This window comes from Pelobates fuscus, chromosome 5 (assembly GCF_036172605.1).
Source record: "Pelobates fuscus isolate aPelFus1 chromosome 5, aPelFus1.pri, whole genome shotgun sequence".
In the NCBI taxonomy this organism is placed as follows: Eukaryota; Metazoa; Chordata; class Amphibia; order Anura; family Pelobatidae; genus Pelobates; species Pelobates fuscus.
In genome coordinates, this window is record NC_086321.1 from 200173028 (window position 1) to 200198430 (window position 25403).

A 25403-nucleotide genomic window follows, 5' to 3' on the forward strand; every position below is an offset into this window, starting at 1 on the left:
CACCATTGACTTCAATGGGCAGGCGAATTTTAAAACCCACAGGGACTGTTTCTGGCCACAAAAGTGATGGAAAGGTTGTTTCAAGGGGACTAACACCTTGACTGTGGCATGCCGGAGGGGGATCCATGGCAAAACTCCCATGGAAAATTACACAGTTGATGCAGAGTCTGGTTTTAATCCATAAAGGGCAGAAATCACCTAACATTCCTAAATCGCAATGGATATGGATTGACACCTGACATATTACATTTTGACACCTTGACATATGGATTGACACCTTGACATATGGATTGACACCTGTCCTCAGAGACCCTGATACACTGACACAGAGCAGAATAGGGACTGTTCCCCTTACATAGGGTCACTTGGCAGGTATGGATTGACACCTGTCCTCAAAGCCCCTGATACACACTGACACAGAGCAGAATAGAGACTGTTCCCCGTCCTCAGAGACCATGATATACACTGACACAGAGCAGAAAAGAGACTGTTACCCCTACATAGGGTCACTTGGCAGGTATGAATTGACACCTGTCCTCAAAGCACAGATAAACACTGACACAGAGCAGAATAGAGACTGTTCCCCGTCCTCAGAGACCATGATACACACTGACACAGAGCAGAATAGAGACTGTTACCCCTACATAGGGTCACTTGGCAGATATGGCGTGGTCGTGGGAGGAGGAGGATGACTTTCACCTCTTCCCCTGTTAGATTCCCGTTGTGCTGTGACATCACTCTTACATCACTGTGTAAAGCATACTTTTTAATTTATTTTGCAAATGCTGCATCCTTGTAATTCAGTAACATTTCCGCCACTGTCTGCTTATACCGGGGGTCTAGTAGCGTGGACACCCAGTACAGGTCGTTCTCCTTCAGCCTTTTTATACGAGGGTCCCTCAACAGGCACAACAGCATGAAAGACCCCATTTGCACAAGGTTGGATGCCGAGCTACTCATTTCTCGTTCCTCCTCCTCAGTGATGTCAATGAAGGTATGTTCTTCCCCCCAGCCACGTACAACACCACGGGTGCCAGATAGGTGACAATGAGCACCCTGGGATGCCTGTTGTGGTTGGTCTTCCTCCTCCTCCTCAAAGAGGCATTCCTCCTCTGACTCCTCTTCCTCACAATCCTCTTCCAGCATTGCCGCAGGTCCAGCAAGCGATGCTGATAAGGCTGTTTCTGGTGGTGATGGTGACCACAACTCTTCCTCTTCCTCTTCACGCTCATCTACGGCCTGATCCAGCACTCTTCGCAGGGCACGCTCCAGGAAGAAAACAAATGGTATGATGTCGCTGATGGTGCCTTCGGTGCGACTGACTAGGTTTGTCACCTCCTCAAAAGAACGCATGAGCCTACAGGCATTGCGCATGAGCGTCCAGTAACGTGGCAAAAAAAATCCCAGCTCCCCAGAGGCTGTCCTAGCACCCCGGTCATACAAATATTCATTAACAGCTTTTTCTTGTTGGAACAGGCGGTCGAACATTAGGAATTTCAATGTGTCGGGCTGTTGCAAATCAAGCGCCTCACTGGCATGTTGTTTCACCACTGGATATCGGCAAAGTGAGCCATGGCCATGTAGGAACGCCTGAAATGGCCACACACCTTCCTGGCCTGCTTCAGGACATCCTGTAAGCCTGTGTACTTATGCACAAAGCGTTGTACGATCAGATTACACACATGTGCCATGCACGGCACATGTGTCAACTTGCCCAACTTCAATGCCGCTAACAAATTTTTTCCTTTGTCACAAACCACTTTGCCGATCTCCAGTTGCTGTGGAGTCAGCCACTTTTCCACCTGTGCGTTCAGGGCGGACAGGAGTGCTTGTCCGGTGTGACTCTCTGCTTTCAAGCAAGTCAAACCCAAGACGGCGTGACACTGCCGTATCCGGGATGTGGAATAGTACCTGGGGAGCTGGGGGGGTGCCGTTGATGTGGAGCAAGACGCAGCAGCAGAAGAGGACTCAGCCGAGGAGGTTATGGAAGAGGATGGAGTAGGAGGAGTAATGGAGGTGGCAGCAGGCCTGCCTGAAAGTCGTGGCGGTGTCACCAACTCCTCTGCAGAGCCACGCATTCCATGCTTGGCAGCAGTCAGCAGGTTTACCCAATGTGCAGTGTAGGTGATATACCTGCCCTGACCATGCTTTGCAGACCAGGTATCAGTGGTCAGATGGACCCTTGCCCCGACACTGTGTGCCAGACATGCCATTACTTCCTTTTGCACAATTGAGTACAGGTTGGGGATTGCCTTTTGTGAAAAGAAATTTCGTCCGTGTACCTTCCACTGCGGTGTCCCAATAGCTACAAATTTTTTGAACGCCTCAGACTCCACCAGCTTGTATGGTAAAAGCTGGTGGGATAATAGTTCGGCCAAGCCAGCTGTCAGACGCTGGGCAAGGGGGTGACTTTCTGACATTGGCTTCTTACGCTCAAACATGTCCTTGACAGGCACATGACTGTGGGCAGATGAGCGAGAACTGCTCAAGGCGGGAGACAGAGTGGCGGATGGTTGAGAGGGGGCAAGGAGGACAGCAGTGGTTGACGTGGCTGAAGATGCTGGACCAGGAGGAGGATGGCGGCTTAGAGTTTGCGTGATGCTTGTACTCATGTGTTGATCCCATAGGCGTTTGTGATGTGAGATCATGTGCCTACGCAAAGCAGTTGTACCTAGGTGGGTGTTGGACTTCCCACGACTCAGTTTCTTTTGGCACAGGTTACAAATGGCATCGCTGTTGTCAGAGGCAGACACACAAAAAAAATTCCACACTGCTGAGCTCTGCAATGACGGCATTCTGGTGGTGGACACAGCATGCGTTGATTGGCGTGCTGTCGGGCTGACCCCGGGTGCCGATGCATGCTGTCTGACTGTGCCACTAGCTCCTTGTGACGACCTCCCCCGGCTTCCAACTCGTCTCCTCCTCCTCCTCTCTGTCTCCCCATCTGAACTTTCCCCCTGTTCTTCTTCTTGCCGAGCGGGCACCCACGTGACATCCATGGACGCATCGTCATCATCAACCGCTTCACTTGTATCTGACAACTCAGCAAAGGAAGCAGCAGCAACATCATCATCATCACACCGTACGTCCATGTTCTGTAATGCTGCCTGCCTGAGACATATCCCTGTTATCGACATCCTCTGGCAATAATGGTTGCGCATAACTCATTTCTTCAAACAGATGTGTGAATAACTCCTCTGACATACCAAGTAAAGCGGCTGTGGTGCTAGTTTTGGTGGTGGCGGCAGGCGGGTGAGTGGTATCTTGAGAGGTGCCTGAAGCTAAGCTGGAGGAGGATGGTGCGTCAAGGTTCCGAGCGGAAGCTGTAGAAGATTGGGTGTCCTGTGTTAGCCAGTCAACTATGTCCTCAGAACTTTTCAAGTTCAGGGTACGTGGCCTCTGAAAACTGGGCATTATTCTAGGGCCAAAGGGAATCACAGCACCACGACCACGATGGCCCCTGCGGGGTGGCCTGCCTCTGCCTGTCATTTTTTTTTCGATTAGGGTACTATGCGTGCAAGCTACTGTGAGACCAGATATGAGTGGCAATGTGCAATGGCAGAGGTCTGCAGAGTACACGCTGTAGGCCTGACACACCCGCTTGAAGACAACTAACTGCTATTCAATCTATAACAGTGAAAAACGGTTTTTGGTTTTAAATGCACGCTATTGTGACACCTGATATGAGTGGCAATGTGCACTGGCAGAGGTCTGCAGAGCACACGCTGTAGGCCTGACACACCCGCTTGAAGACAACTAACTGCTATTCAATCTATAAAAGTGAAAAACGGTTTTTGATTTAAAATGCACGCTATTGTGACACCAGATATGAGTGGCAATGTGCAATGCCAGGGGTCTGCAGGGCACACGTTGAAGGCCTGACACACCCGCTTTAAGGACACTGACTGCTATTAGCTTACACTGGAAATCTTTTTTTCTTTGTAAAAGCACGCTATAGAAACACCAGATATGAGTGGCAACTGTCAAAGTACACTGGTGTAAGGACATGAAGGGGTGCTGCCCTGCGACAGCACTGTCCCTTTAAATGTGGGAACCAACTTAGCAGAGAAATAATGCAAGGACACGATGAATGGAGTAATAAAGAAAATGTATTAAAGAAAACCAAAGGATATATATATATACACAAAACATGTACAATGCCACAAATATATACAAGAAATCAATATAAATACATTAGAGCAGGCAGAGTACACGTGATAGTCCTTAGGCAAAAGTAAAGGAATTAGTTTGGATAGTGCAGCCACCACAGAATATGAGTGGGGCACAGATCCTAAGCCATCAAGCACTAAATAAACACCAAGGAGCAAAGCCCGAAGCAGGTCACACAAAAATAAGGCAGCAAGGTCAGAATCACTGGAAATGGAGTCTAGGCAGGAACACTGCAGGCGAACACTGGAACAGGAGGCACAGGACACAGGACCAGGCAGAGATAAGAACACAGGACCATAAGGACATCGGAACACAGGATCAGGATACACAGGATACACGGGATACAAGACACAGGAGCAAGGAGTCAGAATCACGGGAACCAGGAAACAGCAGGTACAGGATACAGGATGAAGGATAATGATCTGACAGGGAGTGAGGGGAGAAACCAGAATATATAGGTGCTAAACAAGGGCCAGGTGTAGTGCTTAACGAAAAGAAATGAGAAACAGTGCCAAACAGAAACAGTGGTGAGTGCGAGTACTGCACGAGGGCATATTAACTAAGGAGTGTTGTGACAACTGGCAGGGGTCTGCAGGGCACACGCTGAAGGCCTGACACACCCGCTTTAAGGACACTGACTGCTATTAGCTTACACTGGAAATCTTTTTTTCTTTGTAAAAGCACGCTATAGAGACACCAGATATGAATAGCAACTGTCAAAGTACACTGCCAGGGGTCTGCAGGGCACACGCTGAAGGCCTGAGACACCCGCTTTAAGGACACTGACTGCTATTAGCTTTAACTGGAAAACTTTTTTTCTTTGTAAAAGCACGCTATAGAGACACCAGATATGAGTGGTGGCACTGACTGGGCAAATGGGCACAGTATCCACTGTGAGCCTGACACAGAAGTTGGCAGGCAACTAACTGCTATTCAATCTATTACAGTGAAAAAAAATATGTTCTTTTTAAATGTCAAGCATAAGCTATTGTAAAACCAGATATGAGTGGTGGCACTGGGCAAATGGGCACAGTATCCACTGAGCCTGACACAGAAGCTGGCAGACAACTAACTGCTATTCAATTTATTACAGTGAATTTTTTTTTTTTTTTTTTTTAAATGTCAAGCTTAAGCTATTGTGACACCAGTGAGTGAGTGGTGACACTGGGCAAATGGGCACAGTATGCACTGTGAGCCTGACACAGAAGCTGGCAGGCAGACAAATGCAATTACATTACACAGAAAAAAAAAGCAGACTGATGTTCTAGCCCTAAAAAGGGTTTTTTGGGGTGCTGTTCTTACAGCAGAGATCAGATGAGTCCTTCAGGACTGTAGTGGACACTGAATACTCTAGCCTAGCTATCAATTTCCCTATCTAATCAGCAGCAGCTACACTTTCCCTCCTCTCACTAAGCATGCAGCTTCAGAATGAATCTAAAATGGATGCTGGGAGGAAGGTGGGAGGGTGTGGAAGGGAGGGTCTGCTGCTAATTTGCTGGAATGTGTCTGCTGACCGTGAGGCACAGGGTCAAAGCTTGCTCAATGATGACGAATAGGGGGCGGATCGAACTATGTTCGAACTATGTTCGCCGGGAACTATTCGCCAGAGAACAGTTCGGTAAATCACTACTAGTATCTATAATCAGGATATCTGATATTTTTTTTTGTCATACTTACTGTATGTGACAAAAATAGTATTCCTGTCTTCTAAACTCCAAGTGGATCACTGTTTGTTTTGGGTATTCAGTTTAACCCCTTAAGGACACATGAAATGTGTGGCATGTCATGATTCCCTTTTATTCCAGAAGGTTGGTCCTTAAGGGGTTAAAGGGACACTATAGTCACCAGAACAACTACAGCTTATTGAATTTGTTCTGGTGAGTAGAATCATTACCTTCAGGCTTTTTGCTGTAAACACTGTCTTTTCAGAGAAATTGCAGTGTTTACATTACAGCCTAGTGATAACTTCACTGGCCTCTTTTCAGATGGCTGTTAGAGATCCTACCTGGGTCATGGCTGCCTAAAATGCATCCAAACATTAGGTGTCTCCTCCCTATGCATGCAGACACTGAACTTTCCTCATAGAGATTCATTGATTCAATGAATCTCTATGAGGAGATGCTAATTGGCCAGGGCTGTGTTTGAATTGTGCTGGCTCTACCCCTGATCTGCCTCTTTGTCAGTCTCAGCCAATCCTATGGGGAAGCATTGTGATTGGATCAGGCTACCACTTCTGCTGATGTCAGCAGGCAGTGGGCAGGTCTAAAGGAAACAGGGACAAAGTAAGCAGCTGCAGACTTGAATACAAGTAAGATTTTACTATATATAGGGAGGCATGAGGGGACCAGGGTGGCACATGGTGGTTTTAACCCTATAGTGTCAGGAATACAAGTTTGTGTTTCTGACCCTATAGTGCTCCTTTAATTTATGTCTGCTTGCTTATATTTCTAATTCTAATGGAAATATTGGAGGGAAAGGGATACCATATAATTTCTAGATAATGTTTATGAATTGTTGAAAAACAAAATCACTTTACACAAATTTCCTTTTTACCATACATTTTTTAAAAAAAAACACAATCCCAGCCATGTTTTAAATACTAATATTTTTTAAGACAAAAATCTGAATGATTTAAAGTGTAGCATCCTGTTCAATTCTTATTTGATTACACGTGTTTAAAACAGACATTTGTGAATATATACTTATATGCCGCTTCCAACAGTCTCAGTAGCTGAATTTGTTAAAAGAAAAAAAAATGACAAATGGTAATAAATATAATGCTAAAATATGATTTCCACATATATTTCTCGTGCAGTATCGAGAGACATGTTATATTATGGTATTCTTTACTGCCACAAGATGGCAGTCTAAATGTGCAAATGTGCTAAAAACAGTGTCAACTTTGCTTCCAAGCGAATCAATTACAATGTCCCCACCTATTTACTGTAAATATGAATCAACGTGTGTACAGGAAAGATGAGATTGAACGCAATTGTCTTACATCTAATAACTATTCTTCAAAGGAAAATCTATAATAAAGCCAACAGGAGTTATTTTTACTGATCCTGGAAAAATATTGGTCTCATCCACATCATCGTAGAAAGTGAGTCGATTGCTTCAAAGTAGCAATGTGAATGCCTTGAATATACTTTTAGAATAATATATTTTTACACCATACTGTATACTTTAGTAGTGAAAAATCTGTATTTTCATTTTAAGTATATATGTATAGAATTTTATTTAAATAAAAATAATAATATATGCAGTGGCCTAATAATTCAAAATACTTATAAATACAATATGTTCAATGATTTTGCCCAAGGCATCCATACATGTCTGTATGAACCTTAACAGTGTATTTAATTATTGATTGCTAGGCTAGCAAATCAAGGATTTGCTCAACTCTTTATTGAGCATAAACAATTTAAATACAGTCTGGTTTTCACTTCCAGACATGATTGATCTTCATGTTGTCTGCCTAACCCTTCAAGCACTAACAAATCAATTAGCTACTGAGATATGTGATGGTAAGCATTGCACAGCATAGTTGGGACTCAAAAGGTTAACTCCATTGCATATTATACTGGTTCAGTATAATGCCACATTGCTTAATTAGCTGTTAGCTGCTGGGAATGACGAAAATGCTGTGTTTAGTATGCACATTGTTAGGATCTATCATTAAAAATTATGAAGCCCACTAAACTCTTTTCTGATGTTACTGGAGAATCAATTCAATACTTATCCCAAACTGCAGTCACTCAAGTCCCCATGTTTTTGTATATGTGAATATAAGACCATCACTTTTACCTACAATATTTATACTGCACTTTAACTGCATATTCATTTTTAATGGAACTCAGTTTTCTTCCCAGTATCATATTTCTTAATTCATAGTACTTTTTACACAGCCATCATTTTCCAACTTGACAACATAGTCAAAATATTCCTCCACAATGCCAGTGTTTTAAAAGTGCTGCACTGCTTGTTGTGTGTAAATGTGTCATATATATATATTTGAGAAAAGTGAAAGGTTTTGATAGATTAATTGTAGCTGAGATGCTGATACACCAAGACTTTAAAAGTGATCAAACTGCACTACTCTCTATGCCTGCCTATTTGGGTGCTCATAAAATGTGCTAATGTGATCAGTAGAGGGGTGGTAACGGAATAGACATCTGCAAAATGCTCTGTCCCCATGCACATGTGCAAATAAATAAATAAATAAAAAACTCCACGTTATTGTCTGCATTTCATCGTAGACTCACATTTCCCACCTGTCACCACACGGGGTATGCAGGACACACTGTGTGCTTGAAGCTTCAGTAACCAAGCAGATCAGGGCAGCAGCCTGACAGTTTAGCCCTGAGTGACTGTGTGCGTTTGGAAATATTCTTACTAGCACAAGAAATCTGCTACTCTCAGGACCAGCAGTGTACTTAGAGGCGTGTGTGCTTCTTGCAAGATGCAGGGTGCGTGTTTCTGACTTGCCTCTCAATTGGAAAGCACTGAGAGGAGCCTGCAACAAATATAAAGCCAAGTGCTGAGCAGCTGCACTGTGATAATCTGTGACTTTGTTGAGCTTCTCTGGATTGAAGAATGGATTTTGTCCCAGCAATCTTCTGCACACTAGTGATTTTGATGGTATCCAATAATATGATCACAGCAGTGACAGGGAGCAAATGTAAGTATGCAACTATTTTCCAAATAAATTACAGCTTTGAGATCTGATTTACTTTAAGAATGGATGCTATAGTGATAGGTAAATGTAACCACAAAGTGCTTAAAGCAGGACAGGGGTTTATTGGTGAGTACTCGTCACTTATCTGTATCATGTAAAAGTCGTACTCTATCCATCATATACCTATACATAGAATTATTATAGGATAATAAAACACAACCTTTAGAATAAAGTTACTTTAGTCTATCCAGTATTATCATATGAGGTGATTGTGTGGTTTAAACACTGTCAGTGACAAATCACTGTGCTTACCGGTATTACCAACCATGTGTCATATTTGTTCTGCTTTACTTTGGTGCATTCAACATTAGTTTCGCTTTTAGCTGTTATAATTTGCAGTCTGGTCTCTAACAGTGCAGTCTAATGAAACTGGCTCAGACAAGAATGCTGCTGATGATGAATATCAGATTAGTTTTCAAAGGACCAAATGAGACCAAGGGGGACATTTCATTGATGATAAGACCGCTAACCTAATACTTTTATTCATGGCAAGCCATGCACCAAAACAACCATGGCATGTTTTTACAGGATTTAATAAAGAGAGCATATTTTCTCTTAATAAAGAGAGCATCCATTCTAAATCTGCTCCCAGGCATGCTTTGTGCTCTTCGTGAACAGCATCCAATCTTTAGAATTGTCATGTGTGGGGTGTGGAATGAGATCGGAATTTGTGTCACCCGTATGGGGCTCAAGAGAATCATTGGATTTGCATTGTTTGATTGGATGCTCACAAGCATGCACTTTGTATTTATTAATTTATGCATTTGTCTGGATGGTGTTTAATCCAGGAAAGTGTTATAAACACCGAGGGTGCAGTGGTAATGATAATCATACTCAGTTTATAAAATGATTTGAACATTTCAGAAAATATTTGACACTTTACTGCACTGTATTGCCAGTATTAATACTAATATGCAAATTCTACCATAAAAGGCACACTGGAAATATTAGTGATAACATAGCCATGTCTCCCAATTTTATTTAATATAGACAAAAAAAATCACGAATTTTTAATTAGCCCTTTAAGCACCACATGGGTGGCCAATGCTTTGCACACTTATTGGACATCCCACTTCTTGTTAACTGTAACTTGCAGTGGTAGATCAAGTAATGAGCATTGCCAACAGACTGTTTTGTATAATGTTATGTTTTAGCCTTGAGGGAGGCACCTTAGTGTATTTTATTTCAGGCTTTGCATTTCCATTGATCAATTGAAAAGTGGTTCAATGTATACTACATAAATCACAAGACAATGTCTAGCTACAATCGAATATAGTCACATCATTTGTCAAAATTCCAAGGTAATATGGGATAAACTGATGTAGTAAGGCAAAACAATATCTGAACATGTATGATAGTCAAAAAACACTAGAGGTCACTCTAACATTTTAGGAAGCATAAACGTTTCAGCAAGACTAAAAATAAAACATTAAAAAGCAACAAAGTGCGCACTATTCAAGTACACAACACATTCAAAGGGAAACATGTTCAGGGAAAAGTAATGTAGCACTTAATGTACAGGGGAATTAAGTAGGGCCACTTCATAGAGATGTATGTGAATCACACAAACAGTTATTGGACAGTCCAGTGTTTAACCCCTTAAGGACCAAACATCTGGAATAAAAGGGAATCATGACATGTCACACATGTCATGTGTCCTTAAGGGGTTGAAAGCTAAGAACTCTAGGGCCTGTCAACTAAACAGTTAGTTGTGGTATGTCAACAAGCAACTTGCAAATTAAGATCAAAATAGGTAAGAAAGGAAGGCAGCTGAAGATTGTTTATTTACTTCCAATATTATTGTAAAACACATTTTTATTATTTGTTCAACAAAGTATATACCATGTGTTTTTAGTGATGGTTACCCTGTGTCATAGTGTGCTATATATATATATATATATATATATATATATATATATATATATATATATATATATATATATATAGGCCCATCTGCTTCATATGCCAATACAATCAATAAATATACAGAATCAAATGCAATAGGCTCCGGGTCTGTTAAATGTTTTCTATATTTTCTGTAAGTTTATTGTCAGAAATACAAAACTGTTCTTCTACAAAATAAAAAAGATTAAAGAAAATGAAAACAAAAAAAATCATATTGTCTCTAAACGTTATCTTAGAAATATTTTTAGTGTGTTTTAGAAACTTTTTAGAAGCTTTTGTAATTTTTTAAAAAATTTATACTGGAATCTGCACTTTTTGTAAAACAGAAAGAGCGAACACACTCTTCACACCTAAAGCCCCAGTAAGTTAAAGTGCTGTAGGTGTTTGTCATGCTCCTTAAGCATCAGATATTTAAGAACATAATGGCATTTCATCCAAGGTACTAAGGGTGATATTAGAGTTACCTGGATATAAAACAAAGTTCATAGGACGTGATAGAAAAAAGGCTGAGGAGAGCTGAAATATATATATATATATTATGTTCGTGAAGTTCAGTCCTTTCCACACTGTACATTCTTGCTCTTGATTCTGCTGAAGGTACCATTCACAACTATCAGAAAAAATAATACAATCTGTTTTACAAAAGGAAAGGAGCAATGCATTTTCTAGTTAGGTTTGCATTCTTAGTGCTTTCAAAAATGTTCTTATTGGATACCTTGCTCTGTTTAACAGGTATCCTAACATCCCTCTAAAATCAGATATGAAACAAAATACAAGTGTTGTTTGCACTTGATCCATATTTCTATGTATGTAATGCTACAGTGATCTGATAAGCAGCAGCAAAAGGAATAGATCTCTACACAAATAATTGATTTGTATTTTTTTTTTTTTTTTAACTATTATATATTTCAATGGAGAAAATCAGATCCACCATAAATAAAGCTGACTATAAAAGGATTCACATGTGTAGAAAATATACATAAAATAATTATTCCAATCAACCGGAAAAACACACAGAAGAAGAAACAAAGATTTTTACAACGTGTAAGATAAAGAACAAAAAAGGCAAAATAGATATCATTTTTTTTAACAAATACAAACAATCTTATGGTTCTAGAACACCGGTGGGTCTGTCACTAATGCAAATTCAGCATAAGAGGAATAACAAGCAGTGTGGCATGTTGACTAAACAGGGATTTTTTGCTACTGGATAAAATAAAATCGGCATTAAACTAGCAGCGATGAATAATGCCTCAAGCTCAGCAAAGCTGTCGATTTTACCCTGACTCTGCTATTTGGCCTGCATTCTTTACTTTGTCTCTTAGTCACTGCAACTCACTACTTAGTGAATATGACCCAAAGCATTTATTTCTCGTCAAGCAAGTCTACAGTTTTGCAGAAATGTGTGTTTTTGACAATTTAGCATGCTTTTTTATATGCACAGCAGAACTGTTTTCAACCCCATTCCAAACATCAATTAGCGTTTGAGAAAACCAATTTTAAATCAGCTAAGCATTTCCTAGAAATGTAGATGCCAATACAGTTCTACTCACTAACTAATGCATTAGAAATCAATACTGACTTTGAAGTTGTTAAATAAAACCTATTTTTCTTGATGAACCTCAGTATGACATTATGTCTGGGTTTATCATCAGCCAATACATTGAACAGAAGACAAAGAACAAAAACAGTAATTTATTGATACCTAGTATTTTCAGTTGCCAATAAGTATTGTTTCTGACTAACAGTTTAACCTTTGAGTGCCTGATGCATAACACGTGTGCAACTAATACATTTCCAAATACACCCATTAGTGGCATACACACATATACTCTCATATACTGTGCTCATTGCTACTAGGGCAGAGCATTTCTTTACAGGAAAAACAGCCAGATTATTTCTAATAGTTTCTCTCATGTTTTCTGTAAATAATAAATAAATAGAATGAATAGTACCATAGTTATGAAATATAGATATAGATATAGGGCACATTTTGTCACACAGTTTATATGGCAATATTATATATAATTTTCTTCTTGTAATACCACCAGAGTGTAAAAAATAAGGTATAGAATTGTCTAAAGGTTTTCTCTGAATGAGAGGTCAGTGATATGCTGAGAATGTCAGCTGATGTTCTCAGCCCATCATTGACGCTCAATGGAAAAGCTTCTGCACTGATGATGGGGCTGGTAGGATGAGAAAAAAAACAGATAAAACAGGTGCCATGAACAGGACTTTGGGGTTTGTGGTTAAACCATTAAAAAGTAGTATACACTTCTAAAGCGATTCTATAGTGTAAGGAATGTAAGTCTGTATTCCTAGCACTACAGTGCTCTCTTGTTCCTCCCCCCCTTCCTCGCGGCACCTCACTCTGGCACATAAAGGGTTAAAAAACACCTCTTTAGTAACTTACTTGATACTGGCACCAATGTTCCTCCGTGCTCCACCTCTGACTCCGTCATCTGATTGGGGGGATCCAATGCACATGTGCGTCCGACGCCGTAAGTGCATTTGGCCCTCCCCATAGGAAACCATTGCCTCAATGCTTTCGTATGGGTTTGTTACGGATGCTGGATGTCTTCATACAAAGCTTGAGTAAACACAGCATTGTCGAAGGGACTCCAAGTTCGTTAGAACCTCGGAAGCACCTCTAGTAGCTGTCTGACTTTTTAACATTTATGAGCAAAGTAACTTATAAATGAATAGTCCTCTTGCCGTGAAGAAATTTAAACCTTTTACAGATATCTGAAATTTTATATATATATATATATATATATATATATATATATATATATATATATATGTTTTCTATAGGAAGAATATAAGAGTACATTAATTAGTCTAGCTAATAAAGCTGCCTTATAATTTCAGAAAATAACTATTGTTTATCAACACAAATCACGAAATGAATAAAAAGTGAAAATATATATATATATTTTATAAGATGTTTACATTGACTTAATGCACATGTTCATTTACCTAAAAGTTATTTCTCATTATATATTTAAACCTTTTAAAGCCCTCTTTCAGCTGACTGACTTTTTAAATAACGCTTGCTGACAGTCAGTTTATTATCAAAGTAAAGTCAATAGGCATCATGAGTGCTCTAAGGAAAATGTAAAAAAATGCATTGAGTTGGCAGTAGATCTTGAAAATAAACTAAATATATAAAAAGAACTGTGACCTTTTTGATCCCTGCGAAATATAGTTCCCAATCTCCAACAAATATTCATGGTGATGGAATTAGAAAACCACATTCAGAGTCCACAGAACATTCAATGAGGGGGATCTGACTGACTAATTTCCACACTGTCATTGTTAGGGTTAGTTAAAAATGGAAATAATGTATAATGCAACATGCAACAGGTGGAGGAGCTTTTGACCTCCATTGTGGTAGAGAAGAAAGAAGGTACATATGGCTGCAGTCATCAGAGAAACATTATAATATATGCAAAATAGTATATAACTTTTTCTCAGAATACACTTTGTTATTATTTTAAAGCACATGGTCCTTTTTCCTACATTTCTACTGTTGATGCTTTAGTTTTGACAATTGGTATGAATTGGAAAAAGACTTATGATACATATTGCATTGGATGGTCTATAATTTTTTGGTTTTGGAAAGATTATCTATGTTAGGGATATACTAAAGACAATATAACTGATTTGGGGCAGTATGAGTGGAATTAATATCACTAAAACTTTTACATGCAATTGCGCATAATAAGGTATATTACGTATATTTGTTTAATATGATATTTGTCTGAGATTCTATGATCTCAAAATGCAAGTATTCCTATTTAAATTTTGTACTTTTCATATACATATTTTTAGTTGTCTTATAATATCATAATATATAATGTCATATTTTTTAGTTGTACTATAATGTCATGTTATATTTATTATACTTGATTGTTTTGGTTGAGACATCAAGAACACCCAACAAGAAATATCTGCTTTGAACAGGTAAATAGTAGTTATTTTGTAAACTGAACCAAACTTTAGTTGAACTGAACAATTGTAATCAATTTACATATAAGTAACCTCATAACCATGAAATAGTGAATAGGCAATTTAAAAAATGACAATCTTTTGAGAATAGATTTGTAATTTAATGTTTCTAAATAAAAAACATCTTATGTTTCCTAAGGAGAAAAAAAATCTTCTATTTTCTAAAATATGTAATGCTTGCCCAATAAAATATCACATGTTACATTTTACATATGTAATCTGAATAATAAAACAGTATCAGACTAGCCCTTCTCATTCAGCAGACTTATCAAAGCTAACAAAGTATACGTGATGGATTGCAATAGTAACTGCAGACAATTTAGCAAGTAATGTGTTAAAATCAATGAGGCAATGAAGGGAATGCATTCAAACTATAGCTTATACCTTTTTGGCATTTTCTTTTCCGAATTGGTCCACAATTTTGGAACAATTGAATATATATGTATATGTAATGTTTTATGAACCATCCATAGTGATAAATACATATCATATTTTGTAGTTTTGTTTTTTAATGGTATGAAAATAAGAATGCAAGGATTTTAATGAATCTGCATTGCAATGCCATTAATGACGGGTTATCTAATAATGTTTTCTACCCATTATTTATGTTCAAATATTTTTTTGCAAGATTGTCAATCTGTTTATGCCATATATCGCCTTCCTTGAATATATTTCTGATAGTATATATGTCTGTTGATGATACATTGAGATATGGTAAATTGACTGTTTGTGTTTTGTAGACCTGAATGAGTTGAAGAGTATTTCTGATACTGTGATTTTGCCAAAGCTATCAAGTTGGCTATGAGATGTTTTTGAATAATTGTGCAAGAACTTGCAAATTTACATTGTATGTTACATGCATGCGACAATATGGATTTAGCATATTTATTTACTATATCCCTATCTGTAGATCTCTGTGAGTAAAATAGATATACACATTCTTATATATTTTGTATGTTCCTAATTAATATTAGTATTACATTGGTTAACATCAGTTATACACAGGAGATTTTTTTTTTATATTTATTGTACATGATGACAAAAAATCATTAGTTAGTAGCTGGTGAGCTTCATATTCAAATTTGTGATGTATTGTGCATTTAGAACACACTTTGTATTTTTCTCACATGACATCTTGTGTCTCGCAGGCACATTAGAAGGACGGGTTATTTTTCCATATTGACAAAACTGTCCCTGTTTTACACATCAATTGTCAAAAGCATATATCTTCTCATGTATAGGTCATATTTGTTCTGACACTATTCGTGTAACAGTTGTTTGGTTTTATGCAATGAAATATATGTAAGACTCTTAAGTGATATTGTGTGTGTCTGTCTTATTATTTCACTTAGTAGCTTACATTATGTTATGTGTGATTTTTTATCTATCTATCTATCTATCTATCTATCGATCTATCTATCGATCTATCTATCTATCTATCTATCTATCTATCTATCTATCTATCTATCTATCTATCTATCACAACAGGTTATCAGCTTTTTGTACATACTTGTGCCCATAGGTATTAAGGCCAGTGGTCAATTTTAAATAAAATATGGGGACTTTTTTTTTTTTTTTTGCAGCCATCATTTTGTATTAATATTTTCACAGTGCATAGTATTTAAATCTGAAATAATATCCAGCTTTAAATTGACCATCTGCATGGCTCATTGGCCAGTTTACATTGTTCAAGTATTTGTAGCAACCATATAGTCCACCACCAAGTACTTTATGAGAGTTGAGCAAAGCTTCTCATCCAAAATGCTTAATAGCTTTTGGTTTTATTTGAAATGTTATTTTAATTTTTTTTCATAAAATTAATATATTATTCTACCGAATATGTAAAATTAATGGACTCACACAAACTCACATAAACAACTAGACTTGTGCAGGGAGAAAACATTAAGTTCGTCCATAACACTTCAGCTGATTTTTCTTTTTCATGATGGCAGGGTTTACTTCACGCGGCAGGTTGGCTGAATTTCTGTACAGTAAAAAAATCAGGAAGCAAATATGAGAAGTCAAAAAGCATAAAAAATGGTGACTATGACTGTGTCAACATGCAAAAAACAGCTAAAATGTTGCCTGGCCTAGTGACTATGCAATATCAGGCATTTATGCAATGCCAATTCTAAGCTGCCAAAATTAAGTTAATTTATATCTGGATAAAAAAAAAAAAAACTAAAAATGAAGTGAGAGAACATTTATAATGATTAATTGTAATCAGGAAACATGTAACACAGGTAACAGCAGTATGTAGCACAAAACAACTGAGCAATGAAGGCTAGCTGCTTAAATAGACAACTTTGACAAGCCTCCATAACACTCTATTGGTGTATGAGGTTGTTCATCATCTGGGCTTCCATGGCAGGTAATTATGTTTTTAAATTGATTCCAATCAATTCATTTTATGCTGTGGCTGTCCTGCAGCATGGAATTAGTGTGGACATCTGTAACGGATCGACGGGCACCCCGACTCGGTACCTCCATTGAAGGATGCTCCTAACGCTTCCTGAGGACTCCAAGCACTGCAGCAGACACCACAACCACTGAACCGGAGAAGCATACGAATGCTCTCAAGCATATGAATGCTGTAAACAGATGAACAGGAAAAGCATACAATCAGCTTACACTCCTGGCAATCAGCATACAATCCAATTCCCCCAATAACGAGACGACACTTCGTTTTGAGGTCAAGCAGAACTGACTGTACTGGCACATACAGCCTCTTTTATTCCCAATCAACAAACATAGTACTGCCCACAGGGTTTTACAGAACAACCAATCAATACGTACAATACACACAGACACTCCCACACAAAATCCTCCCCTCTGCCTGTGATATGATTACTGGAAACAATTGGTAATATAATTATCACAGACAGAGAAATACAGTTTTATAAAACATATCACAGGGACCCCAAAACATGCAATAACCCCATATAAATCCCCCCCGTATATATCCTCAGAACCGGGGGGTCTGGGTGAACCACATATCCAAAATTCACCCAGATCCGTTCAGCAGTTTGGAAGATACAGTTTAAAGGGTCACTATAGTCACCTGAACAACTTTAGCTTAATGAAGCAGTTTTGGTGTATAGAACATGCCCCTGCAGCCTCACTGCTCAATCCTCTGCCATTTAGCAGTTAAATCCCTTTGTTTATGAACCCTAGTCACACCTCCCTGCATGTGACTTGCACAGCCTTCCATAAACACTTCCTGTAAAGAGAGCCCTATTTGGGCTTTCTTTATTGCAAGTTCTGTTTAATTAAGATTTTCTTATCCCCTGCTATGTTAATAGCTTGCTAGACCCTGCAAGAGCCTCCTGTATGTGATTAAAGTTCAATTTAGAGATTGAGATAGAATTATTTAAGGTAAATTACATCTGTTTGAAAGTGAAACCAGTTTTTTTTTTCATGCAGGCTCTGTCAATCATAGCCAGAGGAGGTGTGGCTAGGGCTGCATAAACAGAAACAAAGTGATTTAACTCCTAAATGACAGTGAATTGAGCAGTGAAATTGCAGGGGAATGATCTATAAACTAAAATTGCTTTATCAAGCCAAAGTAATTTAGGTGACTATAGTGTTCCTTTAATGCAGATTCCGCAGAACATATACAGATTATATAAAAAATAATTACTGTATAATGTGTCCCCTGTTGTATAGTTTAAAACTACTGCACGATGTCTTTGTGCACCAAATACCGGCGAGATGGCACCGTGTAGAAAAGTCACAACAGTGTCTGTGAGTTAAAATGGCCGCAATCCATTGTTCTCACCATGTGTTTCATCCATTGTTCTCACCATGTGCCTCTGATACATGAAATGGTGGCCCCCAGTAACTCCACAGTATGTCCCCAGATGGTTCTTAAAGGGCCAGCAGCAGCATAATAAAATACAAAATGCCCATAATACTGTATTTAAAGGGCCAAATCTCCCAAGGGCCATAGTTAGCAGGCAGGAGGCGGGCAAACAGGCTTCTCCAATGCCCAGTGGCGAGGTTGGTTTTGCCACAACATCTCCCAATCGTCTTTCGTTGCCTAGGAGATGTTATGCGATCAGAGTTTGAAGGTTGCAGTCTGCCCCTGGTATTCGCGCATGTGTGTGTTCGGACAGTTGCAGCTCAGAGATGCAGCGAAGGAGCAAAGGTAAGTCATGACAGGAACCATGTTAGAAGCCGCATCGGTGATCATGTACCCAACGTGCAGATTGGTGCCTGCCTGCTATTCCAACCAATTTTACACCATACATCTAATAGCCTACAATATGTTTGCTGAGGCCCTGTTGCCATATGGATCTACTCCCAGCTTGACACAAGGTGTTACCTCCTCCACTGCCTTCACCATGTCCAGACACTATAAGCTCTCACCTGTGTGCCTTTAAGGAGAGGAATAAATGCTGACCACTAAGCAGGGCCAGTGCAAGGATTTTTGCCACCCTAAGCAAAAGAAAAAAATTAGCAACCCCCCATGTGACATCACAATGCCCCACCCATATGATCTGCCAAATGAACTAACACCAGTACTGCACACAGTGTGTGTTAACATTAAAAAAAACAGAGACAGGCTATAGACACCAGAACCACTACATTAAGTTGCAGTGGTTCTGGGGACTATAGTGTCCCTTTAATGTGGGGTAAATTAGAGATTAGTGCCATGAATATATCAAATTGCCTACTTACAACCAGATGAGGATGATGATGGGCTCTGGCTGCAGTCTGGCTCCAGTTGTCTGGGGTAGAACAGGCTCTCTGGTGGCTGTTTGTAACTGTGGCCACAAAAGTCAATGTTCTTGGGGAACGTGAAGCAGCTACATTTTTTTGGTCCCCTTGCACAGCTCAAGGTCTGGGCCCCCACGGCCTGACGGTGAGTATGCCCATAAGGCCCACCAATAAGTCCACCTACATGTTCCACCCATGAGTTCACTCACAGGGAGTGGAGTGTGTAGGGGGATGTGTTATGTGTTAGTATAGAGGATCTAAAGTGTGTGCTTATGGAATGTAGTGTATAGGGATACCAGTTTGTGTAGGTGATGCAGTGTGTGTGTAGTGGATGCAGTGTGTTTTTGGGTAAGGGATAGAAAGCAGTGTGTGTTTGTTTGTAAGGGATGTATTGTGTGTTTATGGTTGTGTTTAAGGGATGCATTGTGTTAATCTGTGTTTGTATGTGTAAGGTATTGTGGGGATATTTATGGGATAATAATAGTAAACAGTCGAGAATTGCCCACTATTTCAATTCTCTAGATTCCAAAGATCGTTATCATGTAAGTGAAATGTATTCCATACAAATAAAATCACAATTTGTTATAAAAATAGATAAAATTTATTGTGACAATTTAAATAATAATATGTAACATGCGTGATAATAATCAATGAATATTTAGTATAACATGGTATGCAATACAATGGCAATACACATTCCAATGGTTAACACAGTCAATTGTCAAGACAAGATTTATGATAGTACTTCACAGAGAAGGAAAAACTTTCTTTCACAGAGTGCAGAATTCCTCAGAATGCAGCGAAAGGCCATACAACTTTAGCTAGCAGTTAACTGAATAACTGAGTAACCCTTTCAATGCTGGTTAGATCCTTCTGGACATATAAGATCTATTCTCATGTAATTTTAAATAACATAACATTTAAACCAGCTCATTAGTCCTTTCCTGGAACCATCCAATAAGAGAAATCTACCAAATTCTATAAGCTGAATTTTAACTTGCCTAAAAAGATATCTTATATTATATTAGAGCAAATCAATACACCTGGATAAATACCACGATATGCTAACATGTGATATGTCACATCAATACATAATTATTCTAATTCCATCTGCAGAATGGAATGGTTATAACTATATATTTCTTAGTTATCTAAGATTTCTAAATATCGAAATCTGACCGTGATTTATCCAGTTATATATCATGCTATTAGAATTTTTTTTAAATTAATTTATATTAATTAAATGAACCCAGCATATTTACCAGTTAAATAGATGTTCTCATCAGATGTTCTCAGGTAGCTAAGTGTCAAGGAATGTTTCTTATGGGTCTCTTTCTCGCTCTGACTTACTTGCTTCTTCTTGTCTTTCTCCTCCCCTTGCTTACTCATTTGCTTACTTCACTCTTAGCCTGTGATCTTCATTTTTAAAGGGCCAGACTTTCTGTTCTTCATTACTTGATAAGCCAATAGGAAATTGAAGGTGTGTTTACCCTGCATATAGCAATTTAGGTATTTGGTCCATAGAGGGCAGTATCGCCTAACTAAACTTTCCTATCCAGGAAACAGTTAACTTTTCCTGATGACGAGTTGTGACGTCATTTGGCTTATCTATATGGCTGCCATAACTTAAGGTTACTTGTCAGTTTAAAGAGTTTCTTTGGGCTTTTTCCAGACAGTGTGTTGACAATTCCTGCTGTAATTTCTAAAATTGAAAGTTTAAACTTAATTTCAACTTTCACTTACAATGGGAATCTTGTAAAATGTAGAAAGTAAAATGAATTACTAAGTCTTATCTGGTCACTGGTGTCTGGCTTTCTTGTGTGAAGCTAACATTAAGAAGTGCGCCCTCATGGACGTATCGGCCGGGGCAGTGCTGCAGCTGCCTGAGGCTGTCTATAGAGCGAAAAGGCAGCTGCATAAGGAGGGCTGGTGCTTCCTAAGGGGCGCCCTTGGTGACTGCCTAAGTCACTTATAGGAAGCGCCGCCACTGCCACTAAGAGCACTCTATAAATCTGTGGTGAACTGCACCCACTGACCTACAACCTTTAATAATAGCATTCAGACAGAGTACAGTGATACCACTATCCTTCTGCTGTAAGTGTATCATAAGGGAAGCACATATTGCCATTTTGTGGTGTAAGGATCTGTAACAGCTGTTTAAAGGGCTCCCCATCTATCATGGAAAAAACTAATTTAAAAAGGATTTTCTTTCTACAGTGGCAGTGGCACTGCATTAACTATAAATAACTGTCACACTGTTAGGTCCCCTGCCCCCGCGCCACTCACGGCGACCTTGCTTACCTCATCACAGCGAGTGATGTCATCTGGTCCCTGTCTCCAGACTGGCAGTGTGTCTGACACTGCACGGTCCAGAGCAGCTTCTGTATATGTGTGCTGCACCTGGTAATGTGACCCGGCACATAGTGATGACCTTATAGACCACAAGGGAGGGAAGAAACTCCTCCCACGTGTTGTGGTTAACAATAATTGGTGGTTATCCAATCAGACACACCCTGTGTGTATATAAGCTAACCTCTCCTTGCCTTAGTGCCCTGTTGTGGTCTTTGGTTTACCATTGAGTGTTGCACTTGTTATTTCCTGGTTACTGATATTTGGTTTTGTCTCTTGTTATTCTATCTCTCGGTTTCCCTTAACCTCGGCTCATGTTTTGACTGTTCTCTTTTGCATAACCCGACCATTCTAATAATCGGTATTGCAATTCTCGCTACTTTGTCCTGTCTGCGTGTTAGGGTTCACTAGTGAACGTTACACACTATAGGATGAATAAAGCAGGTTATCTCTACCACTCAAAGAGTTTATTTAAAAAAAAAAAAATGTTTTGCTTTTACTGAACAACAACACACTTATTTCTACAAACAGATAAAAAAATACATAAATAAACATACATTTTAGCAATTGTACTGGCAATCTAATCTCACACCTGAATCAATGACAAAATGTCGAACTTCTTTCTACCTCTTAAAGTTGTTTAAAGGACCCCTGGCAGTAGCTAATAGCTAGTGACCAAGGTTATCTTCCACACCCACACAGGGAAATCAAAGGTAAAACACACAGTGTCACTTCTGATCTGTCTTCCTCAGTAGCAACAAAGTGGCTATAAAATACTGTTTGAAAGTATAGATTGGTTTACTGCTCCTGTTTTTCCCCTCTATTAGTCAGTGTCACTTGATCTGTACAAAAAAAACTAAAACATATAGGGGTTGTAATCTATTTCTGAATCATCTTTTTTCACCTTTTAAGTGGACATGACTTGGCAGACCTCGTGTCCATCATGCCAAAGCTAGTGGTTTATTTGCCCCTAACAAAAACGGTCTCTTCTTCATGCCATATCCTTTCTTCTGTTGCCATGAATAATACTTTATGTCCACAAATGAAAATGAGTATGTTTGGGCTTGTGCGAGTTGATTCTCTGAGATTTTGGCATATGGTGGCTTGGAATTTTCAATTTTGACTTTGGACAATTTGCATATCAGGCCAAAATAATTCTCAAAGTGAGCAAGCAACTATATATATATGTTACAGGTTCTTTAAAAATGTCATCCATCATTTTCTGTTAAGTAAATTATATTTCCAAACACATAAGAGTTACTATCGAATTCAGCAAAATAATTTCAGGATCTTGAGGTATCCAGCGCACTCCCTTATCTACTAAACAGCTACTTTGATGCTGTCAGATTTCACTGGTTTTATTAAAAACACCTAATATAGGCAAAAAATAATGGGGGTTTAGTTACACTATATGATCATACATTGCATAAGCCTGCCACAAACGTCAATGTACCCCATCTTTGGCAGGTCCTACTCTCACTTCCAATTGTCTACTAAATGAGCTACTCACTTGGGGAAATCCTTCCATCTCAAGTTCTCTGCAGTACAAGGCTAAATAGGGTCCTGAGATGAGACACCTGTGACAGGGGGCAGTGCATAACCAAGGAGCTGGCTAGACTCCCAAATATATATGGAAACACAAGGGGCTGGCTGCACTCACCTAAACATGCTTAAATGTCACGGGTGTCTCATCTCAGGACCCTATTTAGCCTTGTACTGCAGAGAACTCGAGATGGAAGGATTTCCCCAAGTGAGTAGCTCATTTAGTAGACAATTGGAAGTGAGAGTAGGACCTGCCAAAGATGGGGTACATTGACGTTTGTGTCAGGCTTATGCAATGTATGATCATATAATGTAACTAAACCCCCATTATTTTTTGCCTAGATTAGGTGATTTAATAAAACCAGTGAAATCTGTCAGCATCAAAGTAGCTGTTTAGTAGATAAGGGAGTGCACTGGATTTCTATTTTTACTGTACTTATTGGCCCCCAGCAGAACCCCATTTAAGCATGTTTAGGTGAGTGCAGCCAGCCCCTTGTGTTTCCATATATATTTGGGAGTCTAGCCAGCTCCTTGGTTATGCACCACCCCCTGTCACAGGTGTCTCATCTCAGGACCCTATTTAGCCTTGTACTGCAGAGAACTCGAGATGGAAGGATTTTCCCAAGTGAGTAGCTCATTTAATAGACAGTTGGTAGTGAGAGTAGGACCTGCCAAAGATGGGGTACATTGACGTTTGTGGCAGGCTTATGCAATGTATGATCATATAATGTAACTAAACCCCCATTATTTTTATCCTAGATTAGGTGTTTTTAATAAAACCAGTGAAATCTGTCAGCATCAAAGTAGCTGTTTAGTAGATAAGGGAGTGCACTGGATTTCTATTTTTACTGTACTTATTGGCCCCCAGCAGCACCCCATTTAAGCATGTTTAGGTGAGTGCAGCCAGCCCCTTGAGGATCTTGAGGTATACCATGCATTTATTTTAAATAATCTAATAGGTGCAGGAGCAGACAACCTTCGGCACTCCAGATGTTGTGAACTCAATCTCCCCTGAATGAATAACAGAAAGAAATATGTGGTCAATCAAGTTTTCCCAATATGCTAACTTAAAATTGATTATTTATTTTTGTACCATATGAATGCTTTAAATATTATTGAGAGATGGTACCTAGCATCTGTTCTCCCTAAGTGAAAGAGAAATGGGATTTCTAAAATAAGATGGAAAAAAAAATCAAGTTTGCCACTTAAAATGTAACACTTGCTTATTTTCAAATTATATTTGATTTACAATATATATGTATCTCCCTATGGCCCAAATATGTATGTGTTAGGATGCAATGTGGATGCTTTCTCTGTCATTGTGCACATTTAATATATGAGTCAATTGCAGAAGAGATTATATACCTCGTGGGAGGACATGTATAGACTAGGTTTAGGTTTACAGCTTGTTCTTAAGAAAGGTAATAGAAACCTTATGAAAAGCTGCAAAACTTGGACCTTGAGGGCCAATAGTCCATCTGATTATAGGAATAATCCAGCTTGTAAATTCATTGGATAAAATCATAAGAATATAGAATAAATGTAATTGTTTTTGTCTTATATCTGATTAAGTGGCTAAGTATTATTTTGGTGGTTTGTGATTAGAATTTCAATCACGTTGTTATAGAACTGAATAAACTTGCCTAGGCAGGCACACAATTTACACTGTGTGTATTAAAATATATTCCTGTGTTCATTGTTTGTGTTAAGTTGTTCTAAAATTATATTATCTGTCTCATTATTTATGAAATTCACTGACATGCTATTATCCAAGGCCAATCTTTGATATATTGTTCTTTCAGTCATACATAGTTACATAGTTACATAGCTGAAAAGAGGCTTGCGTCCATCAAGTTCAGTCTTCCTCACATATGTTTTTTGCTGTTGATCCAAAAGAAGGCAAAAAAACCCAGTTTGAAGCACTTCCAATTTTGCAACAAGCTAGGAAAAAAATTCCTTCTTGACCCCA

General features: G+C 38.9%; 1 protein-coding gene across 1 annotated transcript in view; it reads left to right on the forward strand.

Annotated features, from left to right (window-relative positions):
* The first annotated feature begins 8454 nt into the window (after nt 1–8454).
* Nucleotides 8455–25403, forward strand: part of CNTNAP4 (contactin associated protein family member 4) — a 440483-nt gene continuing 423534 nt past the window's right edge. The window contains exon 1 of the mRNA XM_063454951.1: nt 8455–8851. Coding sequence (XP_063311021.1) covers nt 8767–8851 — 85 coding nt within the window. The 5' untranslated portion in view covers nt 8455–8766. The remainder of the gene's footprint in view (nt 8852–25403) is intronic.